The 25,004-nt window shown below is 41.5% G+C and overlaps 1 protein-coding gene across 3 annotated transcripts in view; it reads right to left on the reverse strand.

Annotated features, from left to right (window-relative positions):
* The window catches only part of KCNH1 (potassium voltage-gated channel subfamily H member 1), a 372,723-nt gene that overhangs the window by 282,458 nt on the left and 65,261 nt on the right, over positions 1–25,004 (reverse strand). For 2 of the 3 annotated variants that reach the window (XM_027074501.2, XM_027074503.2), the window contains exon 6: positions 15,390–15,863. In XM_027074501.2, coding sequence (XP_026930302.1) covers positions 15,390–15,863 — 474 coding nt within the window. The remainder of the gene's footprint in view (positions 1–15,389; positions 15,864–25,004) is intronic. The other variant, XM_027074502.2, reaches the window with a different exon arrangement.

Below are 25,004 nucleotides of genomic sequence, written 5' to 3' on the forward strand. Positions count from 1 at the left end.
TGAGTTGTACACTTTAAATGGGTGAATTGTGTGGTATCTGAATTGTATCTCAACTAACTTATTACAAAAGGGGAAAAAAGAAATCAAATGGGCATTCTAGAAACAAATCTATATTTTAAATCAACTAAACCTATATTTTAAATTAATCAGATAGATTTAACAGCAGACTGATTATAGCAGAAATAGGATTAGTGAATTCGAATATAGGTCAATAAAAATTAGTCAACCTGAATCATAGATGGAAAAGAGAATAAAGAACAGAACAGAACACAAGAAACATATGAAATATGTTTATATAACTGGAGTCCTAGAAGGAAAGAAAAAAGAGGATGCAGAAGTACTCTCTAAAATAAATAAGAGCCAAGATTTTTCCAAAAATTATCAAAGCCATCAATCCACAAACTCAAGAATCTCAGCAAATCTGAAGCAAGATAAACGAACAACGACAAATCTGACCCAGGAACTTAACAGTCAAAATTTAAAAATAAAAAAATATAGAAGAAATTTTAAAAGATGCAGAGGAAAATAAGACACATCACATTCAGGAGAAAGACAAAAGAATGGCATCTGAATTCTCATCAGAAGTAATAACATATTTAAATGGCTAATAGGTTTAAAAAGAAAAAAGCAAACCTATGACTTTATACCTTGAGAAAATAATCCAAAATAAGATGCATTCAAACAAATGATTTTAAAAGTTCATCATCAAAAGGCGCACTGGGTGGCTCAGTTGGTTGAGGGTCCGACTTTGGCCCAGGTCACGATCTCACTATTGTGAGTTCGAGCCCTGCGTTGGGCTCTGTGCTGACAGCTCAGAGCCTGGAGCCTTCTTCTGATTCTGTGTCTCCCTCTCTCTCTGCCCCTCCCCTGCTCATGTTCTGTCTCTCTCTGTCTCAAAAATAAACAAATACATTAAAAAAAATTAAAAGTTCATCACCAAAAGAACAGCATTGGGAAAAAGAACGAAAGGAGATGCTCAGGCTGTAAGAAATTGATCCCCCTCCCCCCAAGAAATACAAAACTAAAAAGAAAATATATTAATATTATTAATATCATTATATTAATAATATAATTAATAATGTATTAATATTATATATTAATAAATACGAAAGAATATTGGCTACTTAGGGGTGACTGGGTGGCTCAGTTGGTTAAGTGTCCGACTTTGGCTCAAGTCATGATCTCACAGTTCATGAGTTTGAGACCCACGTTGGGCTCTATGCTGACAGCTCAGAGCCTGGAGCCTGCTTCAGATTCTGTGTCTCTGTCTCTCTCTGCCCCTCCTCTCCTTGCACTTTTCTCTCTCTCAAAAATAAATTAACATTAAAAAATTTTTTTCAACAAAAAAATAATATTGGCTATTTAAAACAATAATGGCAACAAAGACCTGTGGGTTTATAACAAAAATAACACAAAGGATAAAAAGGAGGTTAAATAGAATTAAATAAGATATCTTATTGTGAAGATATCTTATGTAGTTTGCAAAGGGGTAAAAGTACTAACTGAATAGCTTTCAATATGTGGAGGATGCAGCTGTAATCTCTAGGGAGAGCACTGAAGGAATAATAAAAATATATACAACTAAAAAACTAAGTTAGGAAATTAAATGGAATAATAAACAAATACTTAATTCATACAAAGAAGCTTGGGAAAAAAAAGAAATAGGAACCACAAAACAAGTATGGGAAAGAGAAAATAAATAGCAAGATGACAGACTAAAACACAGTGATAGCAACAACTATGATAAAAGTAAGTAGACTAAATATTCCAATTATAAGACAACTGTTGATAGACCAGATTTTCAACAAATAAAAAAGACTCAATCCTTTGCTATTTACAAGAGATTTTTTTTAAATATGGCCACAAGACTATACACAAATAATCCTAAAGACTCCACCAAAACAACTATTAGAACTGATAAATGAATTCAGTAAAGTTGCAGGATACAAAATTAATATACAGAAATCTGTTGTGCCTTTTTTTTTACATACTAATAACAAAGTATCAGAAAGCAAAATTAAGATAACAATTCCATTTACAATTGCACCAAAAAGAATAAAATACCTGGGAACAAACTTAACCAAGAAGGTGAAAGACCTGTATTCTGAAAACTATAAAATTTGATGAAAGAGATTAAAGACAACACAGACAAGTGGAAAAATATTCCATGATCATGGATTGGAGGAACTGTTAAGATGTCCATACTACTCAAAGTTATCAACAGATTCAATCCAACCCCTATCAAAATACTGATAGCATTTTTCACAGAATTGGACCAAATAATCCTAAAAATTGTATGGAACCAAAAAAGACCTTGAATAGACAAAGCAATTTTGAGAAAGAACAACAAAGATGGAGGCATCACAATCACAGATTTTTAAGATATATTACAAAGCTATAATAATCAAAACAGTATGGCACTGGTACAAAAACAGACACACAAATCAATGGAACAGAATAGAGAGTCCCATATATAAACCCATGCTTATATGGTCAATTAATCTATGACAAAAAAGGAAATAATACACAGTAGGATAAAGACAGTATATGGTACTGGGAAAACTGGACAGCTACATGCAAAAGAATGTATGTTGACCACTTTCTAACACCATACACAAAAAAAACTCAATATGGATTAAAGATCTAAGCAAGACATGAAACCATAAAAGTCCTAGGAGAAAACACAGGCAATAATCTCTTTGACATCAACCTTAGCAACATTTTTCTAGATATGTCTCTTTAGGCAAGGGGGAAAAAAGCAAATATAAACTATTGGGACTACATCAAAAATGAAAAGCTTTTGCACCGTGGAAGAATACCATTAATAAAATGAAAAGGCAACATACTGAGTGGAGAAGATAAAGCAAATGATATATCTAATTAAAGGTTAATAGCTAAAATATATACAGAACTTATACAACTCAACACCAATAAGTAAATAAATAAATAAATAATCCAATTTGAAAAATGGACATAGAACCTAAGTAGACATTATTCCAAACAAGAAACATCGATGGCCAACAGACACATGAAAATATGCTCAACATCACTAATCATCAGAGAAATGCAAATCAAAACCACTATGAGATATCACCTCACATCTGTCAGAATGGCTACTATCAAAAAGAAATAACAAGTGTTGACCAAGATGTGGAGAAAAAGGAACATTTAGACACTGTTTGCAGTAATGTAAATTGGTGCAGCCACTGTGGAAAACAGTATGGAGGTTCCTCCAAAAATAAAAAGTAGAAATATCCTGAAATGCAGTAATTCTACTACTGGGTATTTACCCAAAGAAAACAGAAACGTTAATTCAAAAAGATATATGTATCCCTATGTTTATGGCAGCATTATTTACAATAGCCAAATTATGGAAACAGCCCAAGTGTCTACCGACAGATGAATAGATAAGTGGTATACACACACACACACACACACACACACACACACACACACACACACACACACACACATTGGAATATTACTCAGCCATGAAAACAATGAAATCTTGCCATTTGTAACAACCTGGGTGGATCCAGAAAGTAAAATGCTAAGTGAAATAAGTCAGTCAGAGAAAGACAAATACCGTATGATTTCACTTATATGTGGAATCTACATAAAAAAAACAAACGAACAAACAAAAAAGCAGAAACAGACCCATAAATATAAGGAACAAACCGATGGTTGCCAGAGGGAAGGGTGTGGGGGGTACAGGAAAAAAATGGGTAAAGGGGAGTAGGAGGTACAGGCCTCCAGTTATGGAATGAATAAATCACAGGAATAAAAGGTACCGCATAGGGCATATGGTCAATGTTATTGCCATAGTGTTGTATAGTAGCTACAGTTGTAGGTAGCACAGCACACAGAGCTATTGAATCACTATGTTGAACACCTGAAACTAATGTAACATTGTTTGTCAACTATACTTCAGTAAATAAGGCACAGGAAATGTAAAGAAAAGAAATGGAAAAAGGCACGCCATGCAGACACTATCCAAAAGAAAGTTGGGTGTCTATGCTAACCTCAGACAAAGTAGGCTTAAATGCAATAAGTATTATTAAATAAAAACAGGAATATTTAATAACAAAAAAAGAACTCATTCAACAGGAAGACAAAGCAGTCCTACCTGTGTATACATCTAGTAACATAGCTCCAAAATCTACAAAGCAAAAATTCATAGAAATAAAAAAATTCCATAATTAAAGATTGTATATACCCCTTTCTCAGTAACTTACAGAACAAGTAGACAAAATAATTAGTAATACAGACAATTTTTAAAACTCTATTTACAACACAAGAAACAACAGGTGCTGGCAAGGGTGTGCTGTTGGGTGGGTATGCAAACTGGTGCAGCCACTCTAGAGAACAATGTGGAGGTTCCTCAAAAAACTAAAAATAGAACTACCCTATGATCCAGCAATTACACTATTAGGTATTTACCCAAGCATACAAAAATACAGATTTGAAGGGATACATGCATCCTAATGTTTATACAGCAGTCTTATCAATGATAACCAAACTGTGGAGAGAGCCCAATGTCCATCAACCGATGAATGGATAAAGATGTGGTATATATACACAATGGAATATTACTCGGCCATCAAAAAGAAAGAAATATTGCCATGTGCAACAACATGGATGGAGCCAGAATGCATTATGCTAAGTGACATGAGTAAATCAGAGGAAGACAAATACCATATGATTTCACTCATATGTGAAATTTAAGAAACAAAACAGATGAATCCATGGGAAGGGGTGGGAGAAGAGGAGAGAAGGAAACAAACCACAATGTTTGTTTAATGATAGACTCTTAATGATAGAGAACAGACTGAGGGTTAATGGAGGGAGGTATGTGGGAGATGGGCTAGATGGGAAGTGGGTATTAAGGAGGGCACTTGTTGTGATGAGCGCTGGGTGTTATATGTAAGTGATGAATCACTGAATTCCACTCCTGCAATCAATATTGCACTGTATGCTGGCTAACTAAAATTTAAATTAAAAAATATATATCTACCTGACCTAATTAGTCTATAGAGAATAAACACTCAACAATTTCAAAATATATATTTTTGGCAATTTCATATAGAATATTTACCAAAATAGACCAGATACTAAACCATGAAGCAAGTCTCAACAAAATTCAAGGATTGAAATCATATAGTGTACTTTCTTACCATTAAGAAATTAATCTAGAAATCAGTAACAAAATGGTAAGTAGAAAATTATCAAAAGGTTGAAAATTAAGCAACACACTTTGAAACAAAAGAAATCACAGTGGAAATAAGAAGTGTTTTGAACTGAATAATGAGATTATGACAAGTCAAAATTTCTGGGATGATCTTAAAAGGTCTTTAGAGATAAAATAGCTTTAGGAGTTCCTGGGGGGCTCAGTCAGTTAAGCCTCCAATTTTGGTCAGGTCATGTTCTCACAGTTCATGAGTTCAAGCCCCACGTCGGGCTCTGTGCTGACAGCCTTGAGCCTGGAGCCTGCTTCAGATTCTGTGTCTCCCTCTGTCTGGCATGCACGTGCTCTTGCTCTCTCTTTCTCTCTCTCTCAAAAATAAACAAACATTAAAAAAATTTAAATAGCTTTAAGTTCACATATTAAATCTTTGCTTGAATAATCAATAATTCCATCCCAGTAACCTGGTTGGGGGGGGAGGCTAATCCTAATAAACTAAATGCCCCAGAGAAGTAGAAGAAAATATACAAATAAGAGCAAAAATCAATGAAATATAAAGCAGACAATTAATTAACAAAGCCAAAAGTTGGTTCTTTGAAAAGATTAATGTAATTGAGAAAACTCTACCAAAACTTATGAAGATGAACAGAGAGATGACACAAATGACCAATGAATAATAAAGGAAATCACTTTAGATCCAACATTTCTTTAAAATTGAGCGCCTGGGTGGCTCAGTCGGTTGAGCGTCCAACTTTGGCTCAGGTCGTGATCTCACGGTTGATGAGTTCGAGCTCCACTCTGTGCTGACAGCTCAGAGCCTAGAGCCTGCTTGGGATTCTCTCTCTCTCTCTCTCTCTCTCTCTCTCTCTCTCTCTCTCTCTGCCCCTCCCCTGCTCATGCTCTATCTCTCTGTCTCAAAAATAAAATGAACATTTAAAAAAGTTTTTTTAAATAACCATAAATTATGTGTAATTTCTTGCCAGTACATTTGACACACTAGAAGAAATGGCCAAATCTTTAACAATGCAAACCTGACATGAGAAAAAAAAAATACCTGAATGGTCCTATATTCCTATATATCTGGAAAGTCTCATCTTACACAAATTCTTTCAGAGAATAGTGGAAGAAGATACACTTCCCTGCATATACCTGACAAGGATATCATGAGGAAAAAATTATTAGAGGCCAACACTTCTCATGAACATAAATGCAAAACCCCTAAATAAAATATTAGAAAATCATTTACAGTTATAAAAAAGTACAATACATCATGACCAACTAGGATTTATTCCAGACTGCAGGGTTAATTCAACACTCAAAAGTCAATCAATCGGGGTGCCTGGGTGGCTGAGTCAGTTGGGTGTCCAACTTCAGTTCAGGTCATGATCTCATGGTTCATGAGTTGGAGCCCCACATGGGGCTCGCTGTTGTCAGCACAGAGCCCGCTTCAGATCCTCTGTCCCTCTCTCTCTCTCTGCCCTTCCCCTCCCCCCTCTCGCTCTCTCTCTCTCTCTCTCTCACACACACACACACACTCTCTCTCTCTCTCTCTCAAAAATAAAAATAAGTCAACCAACATAATTAATAAGTTAATAACTAATAAATTAATAAATTAAATTAAAGGAAGAAATTAATAAATAATACTATTAAATTAAATGAGGAAAAAACATGATTTCAATAAAGACAGAAAAATTATTTAGTGAAATTTAAAACCCATTAATTATAAAAATTCTCAGAAAACCAGGAATATAAGAGACGGTCCTTAATCTAACAAAGAGTATATTTATAAACAACTAACGTCAATAATATACTTAATGGTGAAACACTGAACATATTCCCCCTGAGATGAAAGGCAAGAGAAGGATGTCTGCTATAGCCACTTCCATCCAACATTATATTATAGATCCTAGCCAAGACTAAGTCAAAAAATAATAATAATACTAAAAGTATAAAGACATTGCAGAGAAAAAAGGGTAGTTTTTATTCACAAAGACATCATTGTACATGTAAAAACTTCTAAGAAACCTATAAAATATTCAAATTAATAAGCAAATTTGGTAACTCTGCTGCAAAGTCAATAAACAAAAAACACTTTAAACCAGCAAAAAGCAATTAGGAAATGAAAATTTTAAAAGTCCCATTTACAGAGTGCTGAAAACACTAGGTATCTAGGAATAAGTTTAACAACATCAACAAAAAAAGAATAGCAACAAAGTATTGCTAAGAATATTTTGCTAATATATTGCTAATTAAAGAAGACCTAAATTAAAGGATATTCTATGGTCAACATTTGGAAAACTCAATATGAAGACTTCCATTCTCTCCAAATTGGTCGAAAATCCCAACAGGTTTTTTTGGGTTGGAGCAGAATCTGGCAAGCCAACTCTAAAATTTATACAGATGTGCAAAGGACCTAAAATAGACATAGCAATCTTGAAGCAAAAGAACACAGGTAACTGATTTTAATACTTACTGTCAGGCTATGCTAATTAACACCGTGCAGTATTGACCTAAGAACTGACAAACCAATGGAACATGGTAACAGAGTCCAACAATAAACCCCCACATGCAGTCACTTGATTTATGAGCAAGGCTCAGAGTAGGGGTGGAGGTGATAGCCAGACTTCAATGGGTTAGGGGAACAAATGACCTGTCCTGGAAGGCAGTGCCTGGAGAAACACAGTAGGCACCCCAAGTATACTAAGGGTGGGTCTACATGGATGGATTCTCCAGTCACGCTGAGGCACTGGAGCATAGCCTGGAGGAGCCAGAGAACTGGGTCCAATCAGGATTCGGGGTGGGGGCTTGGCCAGGTATTGGGGTGAGGGCCAGAGGAATGGGAGATCTGGGGCAGGGAGGTGGTGGCTGCTTCAGTGCAGGGGTGGAGGGAACAGCCTGACAGCTTTGGGTTCAAGGGAACTACAGGAGGCAAGATGTGATATTTCCCTCTCCCTCTCACCTGGATACACCTTCAACATCAAAGATTGAGTGTCTGGGTGGCTCAGTAGGTTAAGCATCCGATTCTTGGCTTCATGATCTCAGGATTTGTGAGTTCGAGCCCCGCATCGGGCTCACGCTGGCAGGGCAAAGCCTGCTTGAGCTTCTCTGCCTCCCTTTCTCTCTGCCCCACCCCTGCTCGAGCTCTCTCCCACACAATATAAATAAATAAACATTAAAAAAAATCAAAGTCAGATCATGTTACACATCTAATGAAAACCCTTAACGGTTTCTTCTTGACCACATGATAAAATGTAAGCTCCTTGGAAGGCCTCCAGGATTCTGTCACTGGATGTTGCCTCCCTTACACTACTCCTCCCTCCCCCAGTGCCAACTCTGCTTTGGCACAGTGAATGCCTTGCTCAGCCCTAACAGCAAACTCCTCTGCATATCCTCTCTCCTCTTCCAAGAACACCCTCCTTATTCCTCACCAATCTAACCCCAGCCATCTCCTCCAGGAAGCCTTCCTGGATTCTCTCACTAGGCTAAGTACTCCCCAGTTGTAAGCCACAACACCCTGAGTTGACCCCTAGAACAGCACCTCTCACATTCTCTGCCGGCATCAATCACCTGTGGCCCCCATCAGACTGCAAGCTCTTTGAAGAGTTGTATTCCCATCCCTGATCACCCAAGTCAATAAGATTTCTTTAAAGAAGGAACAACCCTAAAGAGGTACCAAGAAAAGCTGGTGGAGAATTAAAAGAGAAATGGAACTTGGAGTTGGCTAGAACAGAGCCTAGGGGAGAACAGACAGTTAGAAAGCAGAGGGAAATGAGGCATGGTAGTAGTTGAGTCTATTTTGCTCCAAGGATCTCCACAGTCCTTTATGAGCTCTGAGCACAAGTTAGGAAGAAGACTGATATTAAAAATAAATAAAAAATAAGAAGGAAAGATCTAGGCTGGATTCCCCTCACGGGTAAGATGGAGGAGACAACAACAACACGGGTAACATCACTGCCATCAGACCTTGGCCCCTGGCCACTGCTGTGAGCTGGCAAAAGAGAAACATGCCTATCAGCAGTACTTTGTGCCCATAACAAGACATGTACATGAAAACTATAGTGTGTCTGCTCCTGTCCTCTTTTGTTTTGCCAAAATTGGATGTACAAATAGCGCAAAAATAAAAGAAATGCCAAGGAAAAGCATATGAAACGTGAGGCTAGTATAGCACATCTTCTTTCCTGTCCATCATAGTGTCAGACATAACAACTTGTGTTAAATTAAACACTGTCAGTGTTTATCCAGGAGATACCACAGGCTGCTTAGACATGTCAGTCTGCCTGCCAGGGTCTCAGCTCCTGTCCACTCTCGGTGTCCAAGGGACCCACAGGAAGAGGAAATCCCAGGACAAAGCCTGCACTGATCAGGCTTGAATAACCAATGGTTTTCAGTATCTTTTTTAATTGCTCTTACTGAATAAATTATGGTACATCCACTCAACAAAATATTGCTCACCAACGAAAAGAAATGAGCTTTCAAGCCGCGAAAAGACATGAAGAAAGCTTACATACATATTACTAAGTGAAAGCAGCATACCATATGATTCCAACTATACGACATTCTTAAAAAGCAAAATTATGGAGACAGTAAAAAGGTCAGTGGTTGCCAGGGATTAGGGAGGAGGGCAGGACGAACAGGTGGAGCACAGAGATGTTTAGGGCAGTGAAACACTATGTATGATACATAATGATGGAGCCATGTCAAACCCTTAGAATGTGCTCTACACAGAATGAGTCCTAGAGTCAACTATGAACTTCAGCTAATAATAACGTATCAACATTGGCTATCACCAACGTCAACACTGATGCAAGATGGTGACAACAGGGGAAACTGTGGTCTCTGCATTTTTTGTTCCATTTTTCTATAAACCTCAAACTGCTCTGAAAAAGACTTAATTTTTTTTAATTGCTACTACAAGCCATAGATATGGCCTCTATTGCTGGGACTCTAGGAAAGGAAATCCCAGGTCATCTCATGACTTCCGGCTGACCTCACAGGAGTCACCTGTGTGAAAATTAAACTGGTGTCCATCCACCTAAATAAAAACCACAGGTTAGGACTGACAACCACAAATTTACAGGCTGAGCGACACATGGGGGTCCAATTTGCTGTCAGCATCAGTGAAAGCCTGAAAGAGCCAGGAACAGTGAACCTAGGGGAACTTAGAAAGGAGTCCATCTGCCAAGGAGAGAGAAGCAGGGCAGATGACCGACCGCTGGAGTCACTTGTGACCTTCACACTCACTGTCCAGCCCTGCACATGTGGAACAGCAACCTCCACTTAGGGTCGCCCATGCTGACCGCTCAAACCTCTCACCTGTCCGTGGTGTAGGAGGGAAGCAGAAGTGGCCATGCTGGGGAATGATTCAGAAAGGGAGACTTGGGCACCGACATGCACAGCTTGGTTCACTCTGGCTCCAATTCTGTGATAAGGCAGCATGACCTGCCTGGGGAAAAGTGCAGCCTAGAAGTCAGAGACTGAATGAAGCCCCATTTCACTACCTGGATGGCCTGGTCCTTTCCCCTCATCAGCAAAGCCAGGATAATAGGTGCCCTAGATCCATAAAGTTAAAGCTGGGATGGACCCAGCTTGCAGGTGACACAAACAGAGTCCAGGGAGAGTAAACGCTTGCACAAGTTTGCACAGCTGGGTAGCAGAGGGACTCCTGACTGACAAACTGCCTTCCTCCTAGTTCACTGCAGTTTGTGCATGGCCACAGGAGAGTTAGAATAAAGATAATCTGTGTGAAATGTTTTGGAAAGTTAAAAGGGAAGCTGTTGTCCATACTATTTATCTTTTCACTCCTCAGTCCTGTTCTGCTCTAAGGGGAACATCTCCTGTGAGAGAGGCTCTTGGCAAGGGTCAGCTGTGTCAGCGGCACCAGCTGGTGGTGCTGCCATCCCAAGTTACAGAGCCAGGGATGGAGGAAGCTCTTGGCCCCAGAACTGTGACCTGCGAGGTAGCCTGACTGGCTGCATTCTCCCCCTGTGCACTCCAATGGCAGTAGGCAATAAGGCTTCCTGGGGAAAGGGAATATGTTTTGTGAAGAATAATTCCGTCTCTAAACCATGAAGTACGCCAGGCCAGTAATCCGCTAAGCGCTTGAGAGAGACCCATTTGGCTTTTGCTTCAGCATACCCACTGAAGCGTCGGTTCACCCCATTTCCAGACCTTTTGTGCTCCCACCAGTTTAACTAATGTGCAAACATATTCCCAAACAGCCTCCAAAACAGATTATTACCAACAGACTGGACAATGACGCAAATGGAGGCCATCTCCATAAGTGAAACAAGTTGAGTCAAAAGGGATCATTTGTGTGGCTTAAATCATGGAGGTGGGCGACATCCACAGGACTGGATTCACAATGGCTGGCATTAGCAATTTAACCTGGTTCTTTCTTGACCCAAGCCTTGGGTGGGTCTAGTCCTTTCACTTCAAGAGCCCCCACCCCACCCCCACACCCCAGTCCCCCCCACCCCCTCCCCGACACACACAGATGGTAAAGCCACCACCGCACATTCCTCTTCTTTGGTGGTCCCCACTGGGATACAGTTCCATTGGTATAATTAGGAAGACACCAGAGAGAATTCAGCTCCATGTATTTTTTATGAGAAATGCGTCAGTATGTTTTTTTCTCCTCACACTCCCCCAAAGAAAGGGACTAGAGCAGAGGGAGTTGCAACCTTAGATCAGCAACTCCACGATACAGTGAGTGCGAGAAGACAGCAGGCAGCGGATGGGAAACCGCTGAGTCATTAATCAGAATTTTCTTATCCAGCCTAATCCAGGTTCAACAGTTGGGATACCTTTCATGCCCTCCCCGACCTCCTCTAAACCACCCCCCCCCCACCGCCGCCCCACAAACTTCCATTCCCACTAAATTAATGGCATCTTTCAACAAAAGGCCTATGCCTGGGAAACCATGCTGGGTCTGTCCCTCAGAGAGTGCCTCAACTGCCCATCTCATCACCAACACAGTTGCTTTGCGGGGAATACAGATGTACCACTCCTCATATGCAGTGCCCAACTTCCCCACCACCACAACCAGGCCAAGGGGTGAGCCACAGACTTTGGAAGCTTCTTGGTCAGTTTGGACTCAACTATGTCCATCAACGTTTTGTTCCTATTTTATCCATTCTTTTACTATTAAGAATAGAAAAGAGTTGGGGCACCTGGGTGGCTCAGTCGGTTAAGTGTCCGACTTCAGCTCAGGTCATGATCTCACAGTTCGTGGGTTTGAGCCCTTTATCAGGCTCTGTGCTAACAGCTCAGAGCCTGCAGCCTGTTTCAGTCTCTGTCTCTGTGTCTCTCTGCCCCTCCCCCACTTGCGCTCTGTCTCTCTGTCTCTAAAATAAATAAACATGTAAAAAAATATATAAGAATATAGAGGAGTCAGAAGGAGACTCAATATTGCTGTAACATATGATTTGCTGGATCCTCTTGAGTGAGTCATATTCTCCAAGTCTGTTCCCTTATTTGTGAGTTAAAAGGGTTGAACTGGATGACCTTTGTGGTCCTCCTGGGCTCTGAGTCCTCCTCCCATCCCATCTTCCTCCCACCCCCACTGCAAGTAGGAGGTCAAAGTGCTAGGCTTCTTGTTTTTTTATCATCAGCTCCTAGAGGTAAAATGAACACAGGTGAGATTTTACAAGTCCTCAAACTCACTTTGCAGCTAGTAGGGAACTCAAATATTCCACTGCACAGAGGCCATGCCTTCAGGCAGGAAAGGTAGCCATAGATAGGAAATATAGCTAGGAATAGATAGTAAAACTGTGATCCAGAGAAGCTAAATGTCTTGCACAAAGTCCAGCTTTTTTTTCTTTTTTTTTTTGAGAGAGAGAGAGAAAGAGAGCAGGGAGGGGCAGGGAGAGACAGGGAGAGAATCCCAAGCAGGCTCCGTGTGTGTGGAGCCCAAAGCGGAGCTTGAACTCACAAACCTCGAGATCATGGACTGAACCGAAATCAGAAGTCAGATGCTTAACCACCAAGCCACCCAGGTGCCTCTGGAAAGTCCCAGCTGTCTTAACAGGTGATACCAAGAGGCCCAGGAGCCAAATCTTCAGTTTCCTAGTGCTGACTTCCCCCAGACCACAACGGATGTTATGAAAAGGCATTATTTTGGGTATCAGCCAAAGCTTGAAAAGAAATCATTAAATACAAAATCAAGTCTTTATGGAAGCAAATCATAGCTATAGCCCCTTAATACTCATATTATTATTTATGACCAAGAGATGGTAGTGAGAGCTTTGATGCTAAACCCTTTCCAACTAGAAAGCTACAGGTAACTGGTGTTTTTCTTACCAGCCAATCTACTTAGTGACTGTGGAAATCAGAAACCATGTCAGGGGTACTCACGACTGATGGCAAAGGACTTCCAACCTGTCATACAGAGCTTGAGGAGAAGCCCTGCTTTGCTAACCGACGAGGTAGTCTTGACACATTTACAAATGTGTTTATGGCTCTGTCAATGTTTAACAAGAACCTGCAGAAGCCAAAGAACTGTTCTATTTATCTGCAATTTTTCAATGCTATTGCTCTAAATAGCAAATGGTTTATTTTTAAAACTCGAGAGGTTCTTTTTTTAAGTTAAATTTCATTTCCCATATGTGTAGGAGAAGCTCTTTTAGGCTGAAATCATTCAGTTATCTGAGCCAAAATGATAATACTTTCCTCACTAACCATAAAATCTAGAAATGTGCTCACAGAGAAAAATATCATTCCCAACGTGTACTCAAATTCACACTGAAGAATCCCAACATTCGCTTTAGGGACAATTTATTCTTGTAAATGATCAGTCTCACTCATCCAATACAGCTACAAAATCCACACAAGCCACCCAGAGCATTAGTCATTGGGATTTCAAAGTACATTAAAACACACCACACAGATAAAAGTAGGGGTTGTTCTGGGTTTAGAGCATCTCAACATCAGTTCCTGGAGAGAGAAGTGGTAGGTAGCTGGGTTCTCAAAGAGAAAAGGGCTGGAGTCCTCACCCATTACTGACACTGATCTAAAGGCTGAGAGGTATCATTATGCCACCAGCAAGTCACAGAGTCACTGGCCAGGCCCTGTGGTCTTGGCAGGGAGCTGGCTGTTCCTTCCAATTATCTCAAGACTAGTCCCATTAGCTCTTTAGCCCAGAAAGTGAATCTTGCCTCAACTCAGTCTCCAGATGGCTTCCTGAATTACCCACCCAAGTAACACCCTAGCTAGACTGAGATTTCTAGGACCCTCTGTAATCTGAGGCAGTGAGGGCCCACTGCTACATGACGCTGAAGATTTACCAGACGAACTACTTGATCTTTAATGCATTTGGAGGATCAAGTAGGCAGCAGGAAAAAGAAAGAACAACTCCCATGTAACACTTAAGCTGGATAAGAATCTGCATTTTCCTTTGCGATGACATGATATCCTTGCTTTTTCAAAGGAGAAAATCACCTGAACCAGGCCAGTGGCCACTTCCTTGTGCAACTCGTCCCAGGCACCCATTCACTGACTGTTTGAGCATGTCCTAATTCCAATACACTTAAAGAGCATTTTTCTCTTCATCCCCTCCATTGCCTGCAGGACTAACAATCCAAAGCAGCATAATCCAGCAATAGCACTACTCCTCTTAGTCACAGGGCGAACTTGACCGTAGCCTGACTCCCTCGGCAAATGTATGCAAGGGAGAGTATGGACCGCTGAATTCCAGTGGTCATTGCCAAGTAACAAGTCATTCTTTTCCAACATTTACAAAAAAAAAAAAAAAAAAAAGCAAGCAAACCTGGGAGTTAAATAGCATCCCTGTTGCCAGGAGTTAATTAGTTATGCAACAGCCAAAGGTCAGCAGCAGATGATACAAAAATCCCCATAATTAGAATAATCAGTAAGTAGGCATTCAGCAATTGCATACCAAGTGAAAGATTCACCAATGCAGTGGCAATGCATGCCTGCTTCTGCAGCCCCACCACCCCTGAGCCAGTGGCTTGCACTCCACGTAAAATAAGAAGGAAGCTTCTGGTCTCTTCCACATCCACTCATGGACATGCAGGGCCTCCAAACCTCCAAAGGACAAAAACAGCAGGCGAGGATATCTATCAAGCATGCTCCCTCTGTTCCAGACATTAGCCATGCTAGTTCCCACCCATGTAATTACTCTCCTGTTGACCACCCACATTTACTCAGCTTTCAAGACATGACAACAAGGTCTGAGATTTGAGGCATGTACCTGACTCTCTCTCCCCTCCAGGGGTGGTGGAATCTGATCAGCAAAACCAATCTTCCCTGGATCACCCATAAAGGCACTAACCTCATCCACGTTCTCAAAAGCGTTGATGACATCATATGGCAAACAGGACAGAAGGTCAATCACAAACCACGTCTTCAGGTAGTTCATGCGGATGAGTTTGGGGTCAGAAATCACCTCCCCAGCTGGTCCAACAAAAGTAGTATGAAAATTCAGCACAATGTCCACCAAAAAGATCACATCCACGATGCTATCCACAACCAGCCAGGCCACGTTGTTCTGCCTGGTTTTAAAGGAGACATTGTAAGGGACCAGGATAGCTGTGTAGAAGGTTAAGATCAAGATGATCCAATCCCACGTGGTCTTAAAAACACAGTAATGTAAGATGATGTGAGGGGGAGTCTTTGGTGCCTCTTGCTTGTACTGGGGAAGGATGTCTGAGCCCAGCTGTAGAACCTGTACAGAAAAACATGATCAAGAGAGAACTAAGTTAGGATTTCATTGCAAGCATCTGACCAATCAGCATCTGTCACTATTAAATGCTCATGACACTCCAGATGGATCGTTAGGAGCAAAAACAGGTACTAGACAGGGTGCCTGGGTGGCTCAGTCAGTTGAGTCTCCAACTCTTGATTTCGGCTCAGGTCATGATTTTGCAGTTCGTGAAACCAAGTCCCACGTCTGGCTCTGCACTGGGCATGGAGCCTGCTTAAGATTCTCTCTCTCCCTCTTCCTCTGCCCCTCCCCTACTCACACTTCCTCTCTTAAAAAAAGGGGGGGGGGTACTAGAGGAGTATGAGAGAATGGAAGTGAACATTATAATATAATCATGAGGAAACAATGAAAATCTATTATTTGGCTTCCTGTGAGCCAAGCATTGTACTAAGTACCTCACATACATTTATTATCTCACTTAATTCTAAATACAACCCTGTATTGTTGGCTAATTATTATTCCAATGCAACAAGTCAGAAACTGAGGCTGAAGAGGATTAAGCAACTTTACTCAACAAATATTCACCGTTCTGTGCCAGGAACTGTCCTAGATGCTAGATGTACAGCAATGAAGGAAACAGTGTGATGTCTGCTCTCGTGGAGCTGGGACTAGTAGACAAATCAAGATAACTTCAAATTGTGATAAGAGCTAACTAAGAGGAAGGGGTAGGGACATGGTGACTGGATAGAATATAACATAAAGAGCAGGGGAGGAACAGCATTTGAACTGAAACTATTAATGACAACCAGAAACCATCTATTCAAACTTGTATGAAAAACTATCTGAGGCAGAGATAATAACTAGCAAATAACTCCAGGGGGGGACAAGCTTGATGTTTTCAGGCAAAAAGGGAAGTCTGGCATGACCAAAGCCGACGGGATGATGGGAAAGGGATGCCAGATGAGCTCAGAGGGGGAGCGGAAACCAGACCACACAAGACCTAGTGGGCCATGAGGAGGGACTGGACTCCATTCCCAGTATGTCTGAATGGAACTGGAGAGGTTTAACAAAAGAACATTAATCTGGTGCGTGTTTTTAAAAGATCACCCTGGCTACTATGTAGATAATGAATTGAGGCAGAGGATTAGAGCAAAGAACAGACTCAGGGGACTTGTTATAACAGCCTGGGAAAGAGATGAGGTGATGGGGTAAAGTAGTCTGATTTTTTTACATATTTTTTACATAAAACCAGCTGATGACGTGCTTATGGTCACAAAGGAAAGGAAAGGGAGCAGTGAAAAGTACCACTACTCTGTCCCAAAACCCAGCATGGTGGCTGGCCCAGAGTAGGCACTACAGGATGGTTTTTAAGTGGATGACTGAACTTCAAGGTCATACAGCTAGCAAAAGATGGAACTAAGCCCCAGACTAGGTCTAGCTGGATTAGAAACACATGCTGTTTCACATCAAGGTTACATTTCCCTAAATAATAGGCTTTTGCAGAAGCAGACTCAGTGAAGGATGAAGTCCAGAGAAGCTCAGCTCCAAGAAAGTATCACAGATGGGTTTCACACTCAGTAGCCAGCTTTCAGAGGCCAGGCCAAGCTGGAAGGGACCCTCACCCCCTACCCCCAGCTGCTCCTCTGTGCCACTTACAGGTTCTTATAAATCTCTAGGTGAAACTTCCTCTTGTGTCATGAGAACTTGTTTTTTCCCCTAGAGGATAAAGAGCCCTTAGTGAATATAAAATAATCTGAATATCCTTGTCTCCTCTACGGTTGGCTCCAGGCCTTAAAAGGCAAGTGAAAGAAAGCCAGAAATCTATAGAGTGCCCAGTGTACATCTTTGGGTACGGGAACTGTTTCCACCCCTCCCCCCGATGCACATAGCCCTTCTAGGCTTGGGATTTTAACTTCTCTTCCCATGGAAAGGAATTTATACAAGTGTGGTTAAGGAATCTTGAGCCCTGAAACCGCAAGGCAGGAAAAGAGAGAGACCTATAAGAATAAAGCAAATAAAAATAAATTGTAAGGGACTTCCACTTCCAGAAAGATAAAGTAGACACACTTTTTCTACTCCTCCTCTAAGTACAGCTAAACATCTTGGACACTACATTTAACAAAAATTTAAGACTCTGAAAGAGAAAAAAGCAAAAAACTGCCTAGGAATAACAGAGATATGTTCTCTGGGTTTTCTTTGTGCCTCATGTATTCCCAGACTTAAAGCTAAAGAAGCCAAGAACCTGGAAAGACCAATGGATGCAGACAAAAAAACATTCCAACAAAAGCTCACTCTCTATAGTGACAAGAATGGGAAAGGGGCAGCCTCCCGAGACAGAAAATTGTTAGATAATAACCACTCTACTGTAGGCAAGCAGCACAGTAAAATGGGTGGCCCCATAACTACCCAGGCCAGCAAAGGCTACTAGGAAGCTAGATTTCCCCCATCTCAAAGCTGTAATGAAGCACTCAACCTCCTCCTTTTTCTCCTCCTCCCTATGGGGCTAGTGCTGGAAAAGGCCCAGTAGGGAGCCTGGATTTCCATGTCCACCAGCAGTAATGAAGCCACCTCTGCCCACAAGACAGGGAGGTATCAGTGTAAGTTCAATGGGCAACAGAATTCTCACCCCGACCCAGAGATAACAAGCAGCACCACTAGGTGTCAATAGAGGCTGGGTTAAAAACCTAAACTTCTACCCCAACCTGGTAGAAATGAGGGGATACCTCCCCCTTCTTCTGCTATATTCAGGTCAAAGGAAGCCACCTAAAACAAAAGGCTTAAATAAGATCCAGAGTTCCAAATATAAAATTTCCAAAATGCCCATTTCTACCAAAAATCGCTTGTTATGCCAAGAAATAGGTAAATATCAAATGAGTGAAAAATAACCAATAGGTGCCAACATCAAGATGACAGAGATGTCAGAAATATCTGATGAAGATTTTTAAACAGCCATCCTAAAAATGCTTGGACAGGCAATTACAAATATGCTGGAAACAAATGAAAAAAAAAATAGAAAGTGTCAGAAATAGCAAAAGAGTAGAAAGTCTCAGCAAAGAAAGAGAAGATATAAAGATGAACCAAATATCAATTTTAGAACCAAAAATGCAATAACCAATGTAAACATTTCAGTAGATACGTTCAACAGCAAAATGGAGGGGAAAGAGGAAACAATCAGTGAAACTTGAAGAGGAAACGATAGAAATTACCCAATCTGAACAACAGAGACAGAAAAGTGTCTTACATAATGATAAAAGGGTCAATTCTTAAGGACATAGCAAAAACTGGTAGAACTGAATGGGGAAACAGTCCAGTCCACACATTTCTCTCACACTCTTTGATAGAACAACCAGACAGAAAATTAGCAAGGATAAGCATAACCCAACAACATCATCAACCAACAGAATTTAGTCGATATTTATAAAACACTCCACCCACCAAGAGCAGAATGCTCTTTTAGGAGAATGAAAAGACACACTATGACCTAGAGAAGATTTTTTTGCAAACCACATACCCCACAAAGAAATAGTATCTAGAATATATAATTTATAATGTATAATCTCAAAACTCAACAATAAAAAAAACAAACAATCCAATCAGAAAATGAGGAAAAGGCATGAAGGGACATTTCCTCCAAGAGCATATACAGGTGGCAGACAAGCCCATGAAAAGATGTGCCATCTGGGAAATGCAAATTAATATAATGATAAGCTATCAATACTCACCTATGAGAATGGCTGAACTAGAAAAGAGTGACAACACCAAAGGCTGGTGAGAATGCAGATAAACTGGAGCACCCATATACTGTCAGTGTCAATATCAAATGGTACAATCACTCCAGGAAAGAATTCTGCAGTTAAACAACCAAATATGCAACTGCCATATGACCCAGCAATTACAATCCTGGGCATTTATCCCATTAAAATGAAAACTTACGCTCACACAAAAACCTGTACACGAATATTTACAGAGCATTATTCCTAATGGCTAAAAACTGGAAAGAACCCAGATGTCCTTCAACAGATAAATGGTTAGGTACACCACAGTACATCCACACTACAGAAAATACTCAGCAATATAAGGGTACAAACTATTGATACATGCAGTGAGCGGGACTGAAAAAAACAATCCCCAAAGATAAGGTACTACATGATTCCATTCACACAAGATCCTTGAAAGGACAAAATTATACCAAGAGAGAACAAATTAATGGTTGCCACGGGCTTACAGAGGGCGTGAGGGCAGAAAGGAAGTGAGTGTGGCTACACAAAAGCAACACAAGGCTTTCTTGTGGCAGTGGAATATTCTGTATCTCGACTGTACCAATGTCAGTATCTTGGCTGTGATATTGTTCTATAGTTTTGCAGGAAGCTGCCATCCAGGGAAACTGAGGTAGAGCCCATGGGATCTCTATGTATTATTTCTTCCATGTGGAAGCTATAGTTATCTCAAAATCAGAAGTTTAATTTTACAAAGTCAATGAATATAGATGAATTACAAGCATTGTAAAGAAGAGGTCCTGGGCATTCAGCTAAGGGAAAGGCAGGGGAAAGGTAGGTGACTTAATTAGTGGTTTATTGTATTGTTTGCAAAATACAGTCTGGGTGATAAGACTATTGAACAAGAACTTAAAGGAATCCACAAGTAAGCAGCCACCTGCTGACGGTACAGCAAAGTTGCCTGGAGCTCCAGGATTCTTGGTAACAAGCCCTCAGGAGGAAATGCCTTTTTAGAGAAAAACGGCTGTTCCTGTGACACTTTAATATAATCCATAGTTATTTCTAAGTGGATTCCCAAGCTTTCTGGGACACTATGAAGCCCTGCTTGAATGAGGCCTGAGTCAACAGTGTCTTCATACCTCCCCCAAACTGCCAGGTTGACCGCAGATTCTGCCCCCCACTTCTATTCCTACATCATGTGTTCAAAGGGGATTGACTGAGGTGTGAAGCTAGATGTGGAGGGTTGTTGGGGACTCGAATTCAGTTTCTCTCTTCCATCTCTGAGATGTAGCCTTTCACACTGAAACCATGGGGTAACTGCATTCTGGGAGTAGACTCAGATGTTAGGATATTTGATCAGAATAAATGTGACACTCTTTTCCAAATCTTTATGCTAAAGGCTACAAATGATTCCCAGAAGGTCAAGCTTTTGTAGTTTGGTGATCCTATATATTTTACTCTCATGTTAACTCTTTAGCAATTACCTATAGAAAATGGAAGGTGGAGGGGCACCTGGGTGGCTCAGTCGGTTAAGCGTCCAACACTTGATTTCTACTCAGGTCATGATCTCACTGCTGTGAGATCGAGCCCCACATCAGGCTCCGTGCTGACAGCATGGAGCCTGCTTGGAATTCTCTCTCCCTCTCCCTTTGCCCCTCCACCACTTGCACATGCACACATACATGCTCTCTCTCAAAAAAAAGAAAAAAAGAAAAAAGAAGGTGGAAATATCCATGAAGCAACTTTTTCGTGATAACCAGTATTCTTAAGAAAAGTTTCCTGATCAAAAGAATATTTTGCATCCATTTAACTATCTGACTCCAACAGTCTTTTCAGAGTCCAGTGACAAAGGACTAATTATGCATGTTGATCAGAAAGATTCCTATGAGACTGGCCTACCTCCCCCCTCAGAAGTGTGTGTGGAAATGGATTCAGACCAGGCACCACTCTGATGAGCTCCAGGACTGTCATCCTCAGGAGAAAAAGCTTTCTCAGAGTCATTCAGAATATCATTATCTGGGAAAGGGTTAGTGTCTTCCCAAGGGAGGAAGTCTTCGAGTTCAGATTCAAAAGAGATGGGATGCCCACCTTGTGTCCAGCCATAAGAGGCTTGCCTTATGTTAGATGTTCAGTGACACTTCCAGAGCTTTGCAGAGGAACAGCTTCCCCAGACGTGAAGACACAATGACCTGGTGAGGCGGTCCCAGGGACCACAGCAGCCAGTCATCTTCCCCACCTCTTTTCTGCATTTGTCAGCATGAACACAAGCTTCTAGTTTCTTTCATTTGATTCGTTTCGTACAGTAGAAGCTTCCAAAGGCAGAGGTCTGGAAGCCCCTTCAAAATGCGCTTCCAAGAGCAGGCTTGTGTCTGTCCTATCTGCCCAATCAGACCAGGAGTCCCCCAAATGCAGATACTACTTCACCAAGTGTCACACTCTCCCTGTCCCTCCTCCCCCTACAACACCCAGTCCCAGGCTCTGCCCACCGGAAAGGCTCATTACAGGCCATTACTGATGATGCCAAAGAATGCTCATCTCAAACACTGATTCTGGAGTTAAGGCTTTTCCCTAGATGAAGAAGAGGCACATCTGTCTGGCTGTCACATTTCTCTAGTGCTTTTACTTCCAAAATCCTCTATTGGATTTTTGAATCCCCGTAATCACCCTGTGAGAGGGTTCTACAGATGGGAAAACAGAGGCTCAGAGAGACAAAGTGACTCACCCTGAGTCATACCAGGGCTGAGTAAGCAGAGAGCTAGGAGCGCAAGCCAGGCTGCCAACTCCGAGCCTTCAAGTGTGTTCACTAATCTGTTTGTACAGTCTGAAATACCCTTCACGGCACAGTGACATACGTCATCACATCTCACACAACCTCCTGAGAGGGGAAGGCCGGTGTTTTTCTTATTTTACAAATTGGGAAAATAGGCCCAGAAGGCAAAAGGGCTTGCTCACAATCATACTGCAGATGACCAAGCCCAGTTTCCTAATTCAATGCTTTTCTTCTGTTGTAGGACCCTTGAAAACTACAGCTTTTCCACAAGGCCTCTGCCTGATGGCAACACATCACCCTGTCATCTTATGAACTCAGCTTCTGGTCGAAAGCAACATCCCCCAGTGTAGACCTTCTCTAGGCCTTCCCAGTTAAAGTCCCAAACCAGCCACACTGGCCAGAGCCTATCTCCCTGAAGACCATATGCCATGGTCGCCAAGCCACACCTAGCTAGATTAAGAAAGAAGCGGGACCAAGCCACCTCACCCGGAAACCCTCTGTGTCAAAAGATGGTCACCACACAAAGTGATTCCTACTGAAGTAGATTAGAAATTAGAGCATCTCAAATGCTGCCCTCTGCTATGCCTCACTCCCAGCTCATGTTTTTCCCTTGTGAATCAAGGAAAAAATCAGGGAAGTCAATCTTCGCTTCATTACTGATGAGCCTCAGCCAAAGCGAGGTCCCCATGCCTCAGTTTCCTCTACTGAAAAATGAAGCTAATACCACTTATTCCAGATAGATACTGTGAAGGTCAAGCAAAAATAGAGATATAGATACGGGTGTACATGTATGAATTTTTCTTGTAAATAGGTAAGCAGTATCCAAACACTAGTATTTTTGTACAAATAAAGGAAAAGATTGCTACAGGATCTTTTCATGTGTCTGTTGGTTATCTGCATGTCTTCTTTGGAAAAATGTCTATCATGTCCTCTGCCCATTTTTAATGGGATTATTTGTGGGAGTTTTTGGTGTTGACTTATATAACTTCTTTATATATTTTGGATATTAACTCCTTATTGGATAGATCATTTGCAAATATCTTCTCCCATTCAGGAGATCCTGGGTGAAAATCAGGAAGACTCCAGCAATCAGCTCATGGAGTACATCCTGTTTGCCTAACGGCCTTGGCTTCCTCAAAGATCATGGACCAAGAATGACAGAACTAAAATGGCCTTGTAAGAAAGGAAGACTGACAAAATACATTTATTTGGGGGGAAAAAAGGCAAAATAAAATGGCCTCAGAGATCCCATCAATTCTATGGACTCTTATGGAAACAACCATGAACACCTGGACACCAAAGTCACCCATGAGGATCCAAAGATCCCACAGTTTAGAGGAAAAGAGAAGGGGTGCCTGGATGGCTCAGTCGATAAAGCATCCAACTTCAGCTCAGGTCATGATCTCACGGTCTGTGGGTTGAAGTCCCACGTCGGGCTCTGTGCTGACAGCTCAGACCCTGGAGCCTGCTTCGGATTCTGTGTCTCCCTCTCTCTATGCCCCTCCCCTACTCATACACTGTCTCTCTGTCTCTCTCAAAAATATATAAACATTAAAAAAATTTTTTTTTGAGTTTCTATGCCAGAGACCTTGGCATTCCTTTATTTTTTTAAATGTGAAATTTATCATCAAACTGGTTTCCCATACAACACCCAGTGCCCATCCCAACAACATTAAAAAATTTTTGAAGAGAAAAGAGATGTGCAACCAAACTACTAAAATATATAATACAAAAGTGGTAAGAGATGCATGTATAAAAGTACTTCAGGAGCAGAGGAAAAGAGACAATGAACTACTTAGGTAGTCAGGAAAAGCTTAGACGTGAGGTGATTGCCAAGACCTCCCTTGAAGGATGGGCCATGGACAGACAAAACGCAGGCAGGGCATTTGCAGCACCCAGTGTACACACGACTTATATAGAGGAAGTGGGGTAAGAGCTGAGTGTGGGAGAAGCCTGGTGTGGCTGAGGCCTAGAAGTGGTTTGCATTTTGTTATCATTTTGTGTTTTGATGGGGTGATGTGTCTACAGAAGACAAAATTGGAAAATGATGCTAAATATAAGGGAAGAGGAAGGCAAACCTTGATGTGCCCTTTACGTCAAGGTAAGAATTTTAAGTAAGGGAGGTGCATAATCAACTGCTGTGTGCGAAGGTACTCCAGCATCCAGGTGACAGAAGGAGAAGAGGCAAGCCTGGACGCACAGGGAGGCCTGCTATGAGGTACCACAGAATTCTAGGAAAGAGATGATGCGGGCTGAATAGGGAGGAGCAGTGGACAAGATCATGGGCAAACTCTAAAGTCTTCCTGTCCTGGGACACTGAAGACCTGGCCAATCCACCATGGCCAGGATGGGTCCTAACAAGGGTCAGAAGAGTGAGCAGCTTCAAGACTGCCATCTCCTGGAGGGTGGCAGCCGTCATCTCCCGGGAGGATGGCAGCAGAAGGGCCCAGGGTCAGACACAGGGAACTTCCTCTTTCACAGTGGCCCCAACGTACTCAACGATTCACCAACCAAACTGGCTTCACTGATCATTTAAGGACACAGGGCAACCCACAAACACCACCATCCCATCATCCACCACGACTCTCTCAAACATCCTCCCCCTGTGGGCAAAGAGAAACCCTAGTCCTCAGAACCCCTTACTCCAGGCAAACGCGCCCCCCCGTGCCCCGCCCA

Source organism: Acinonyx jubatus, chromosome E4 (genome assembly GCF_027475565.1).
Source record: "Acinonyx jubatus isolate Ajub_Pintada_27869175 chromosome E4, VMU_Ajub_asm_v1.0, whole genome shotgun sequence".
Classification (NCBI taxonomy): domain Eukaryota; kingdom Metazoa; phylum Chordata; class Mammalia; order Carnivora; family Felidae; genus Acinonyx; species Acinonyx jubatus.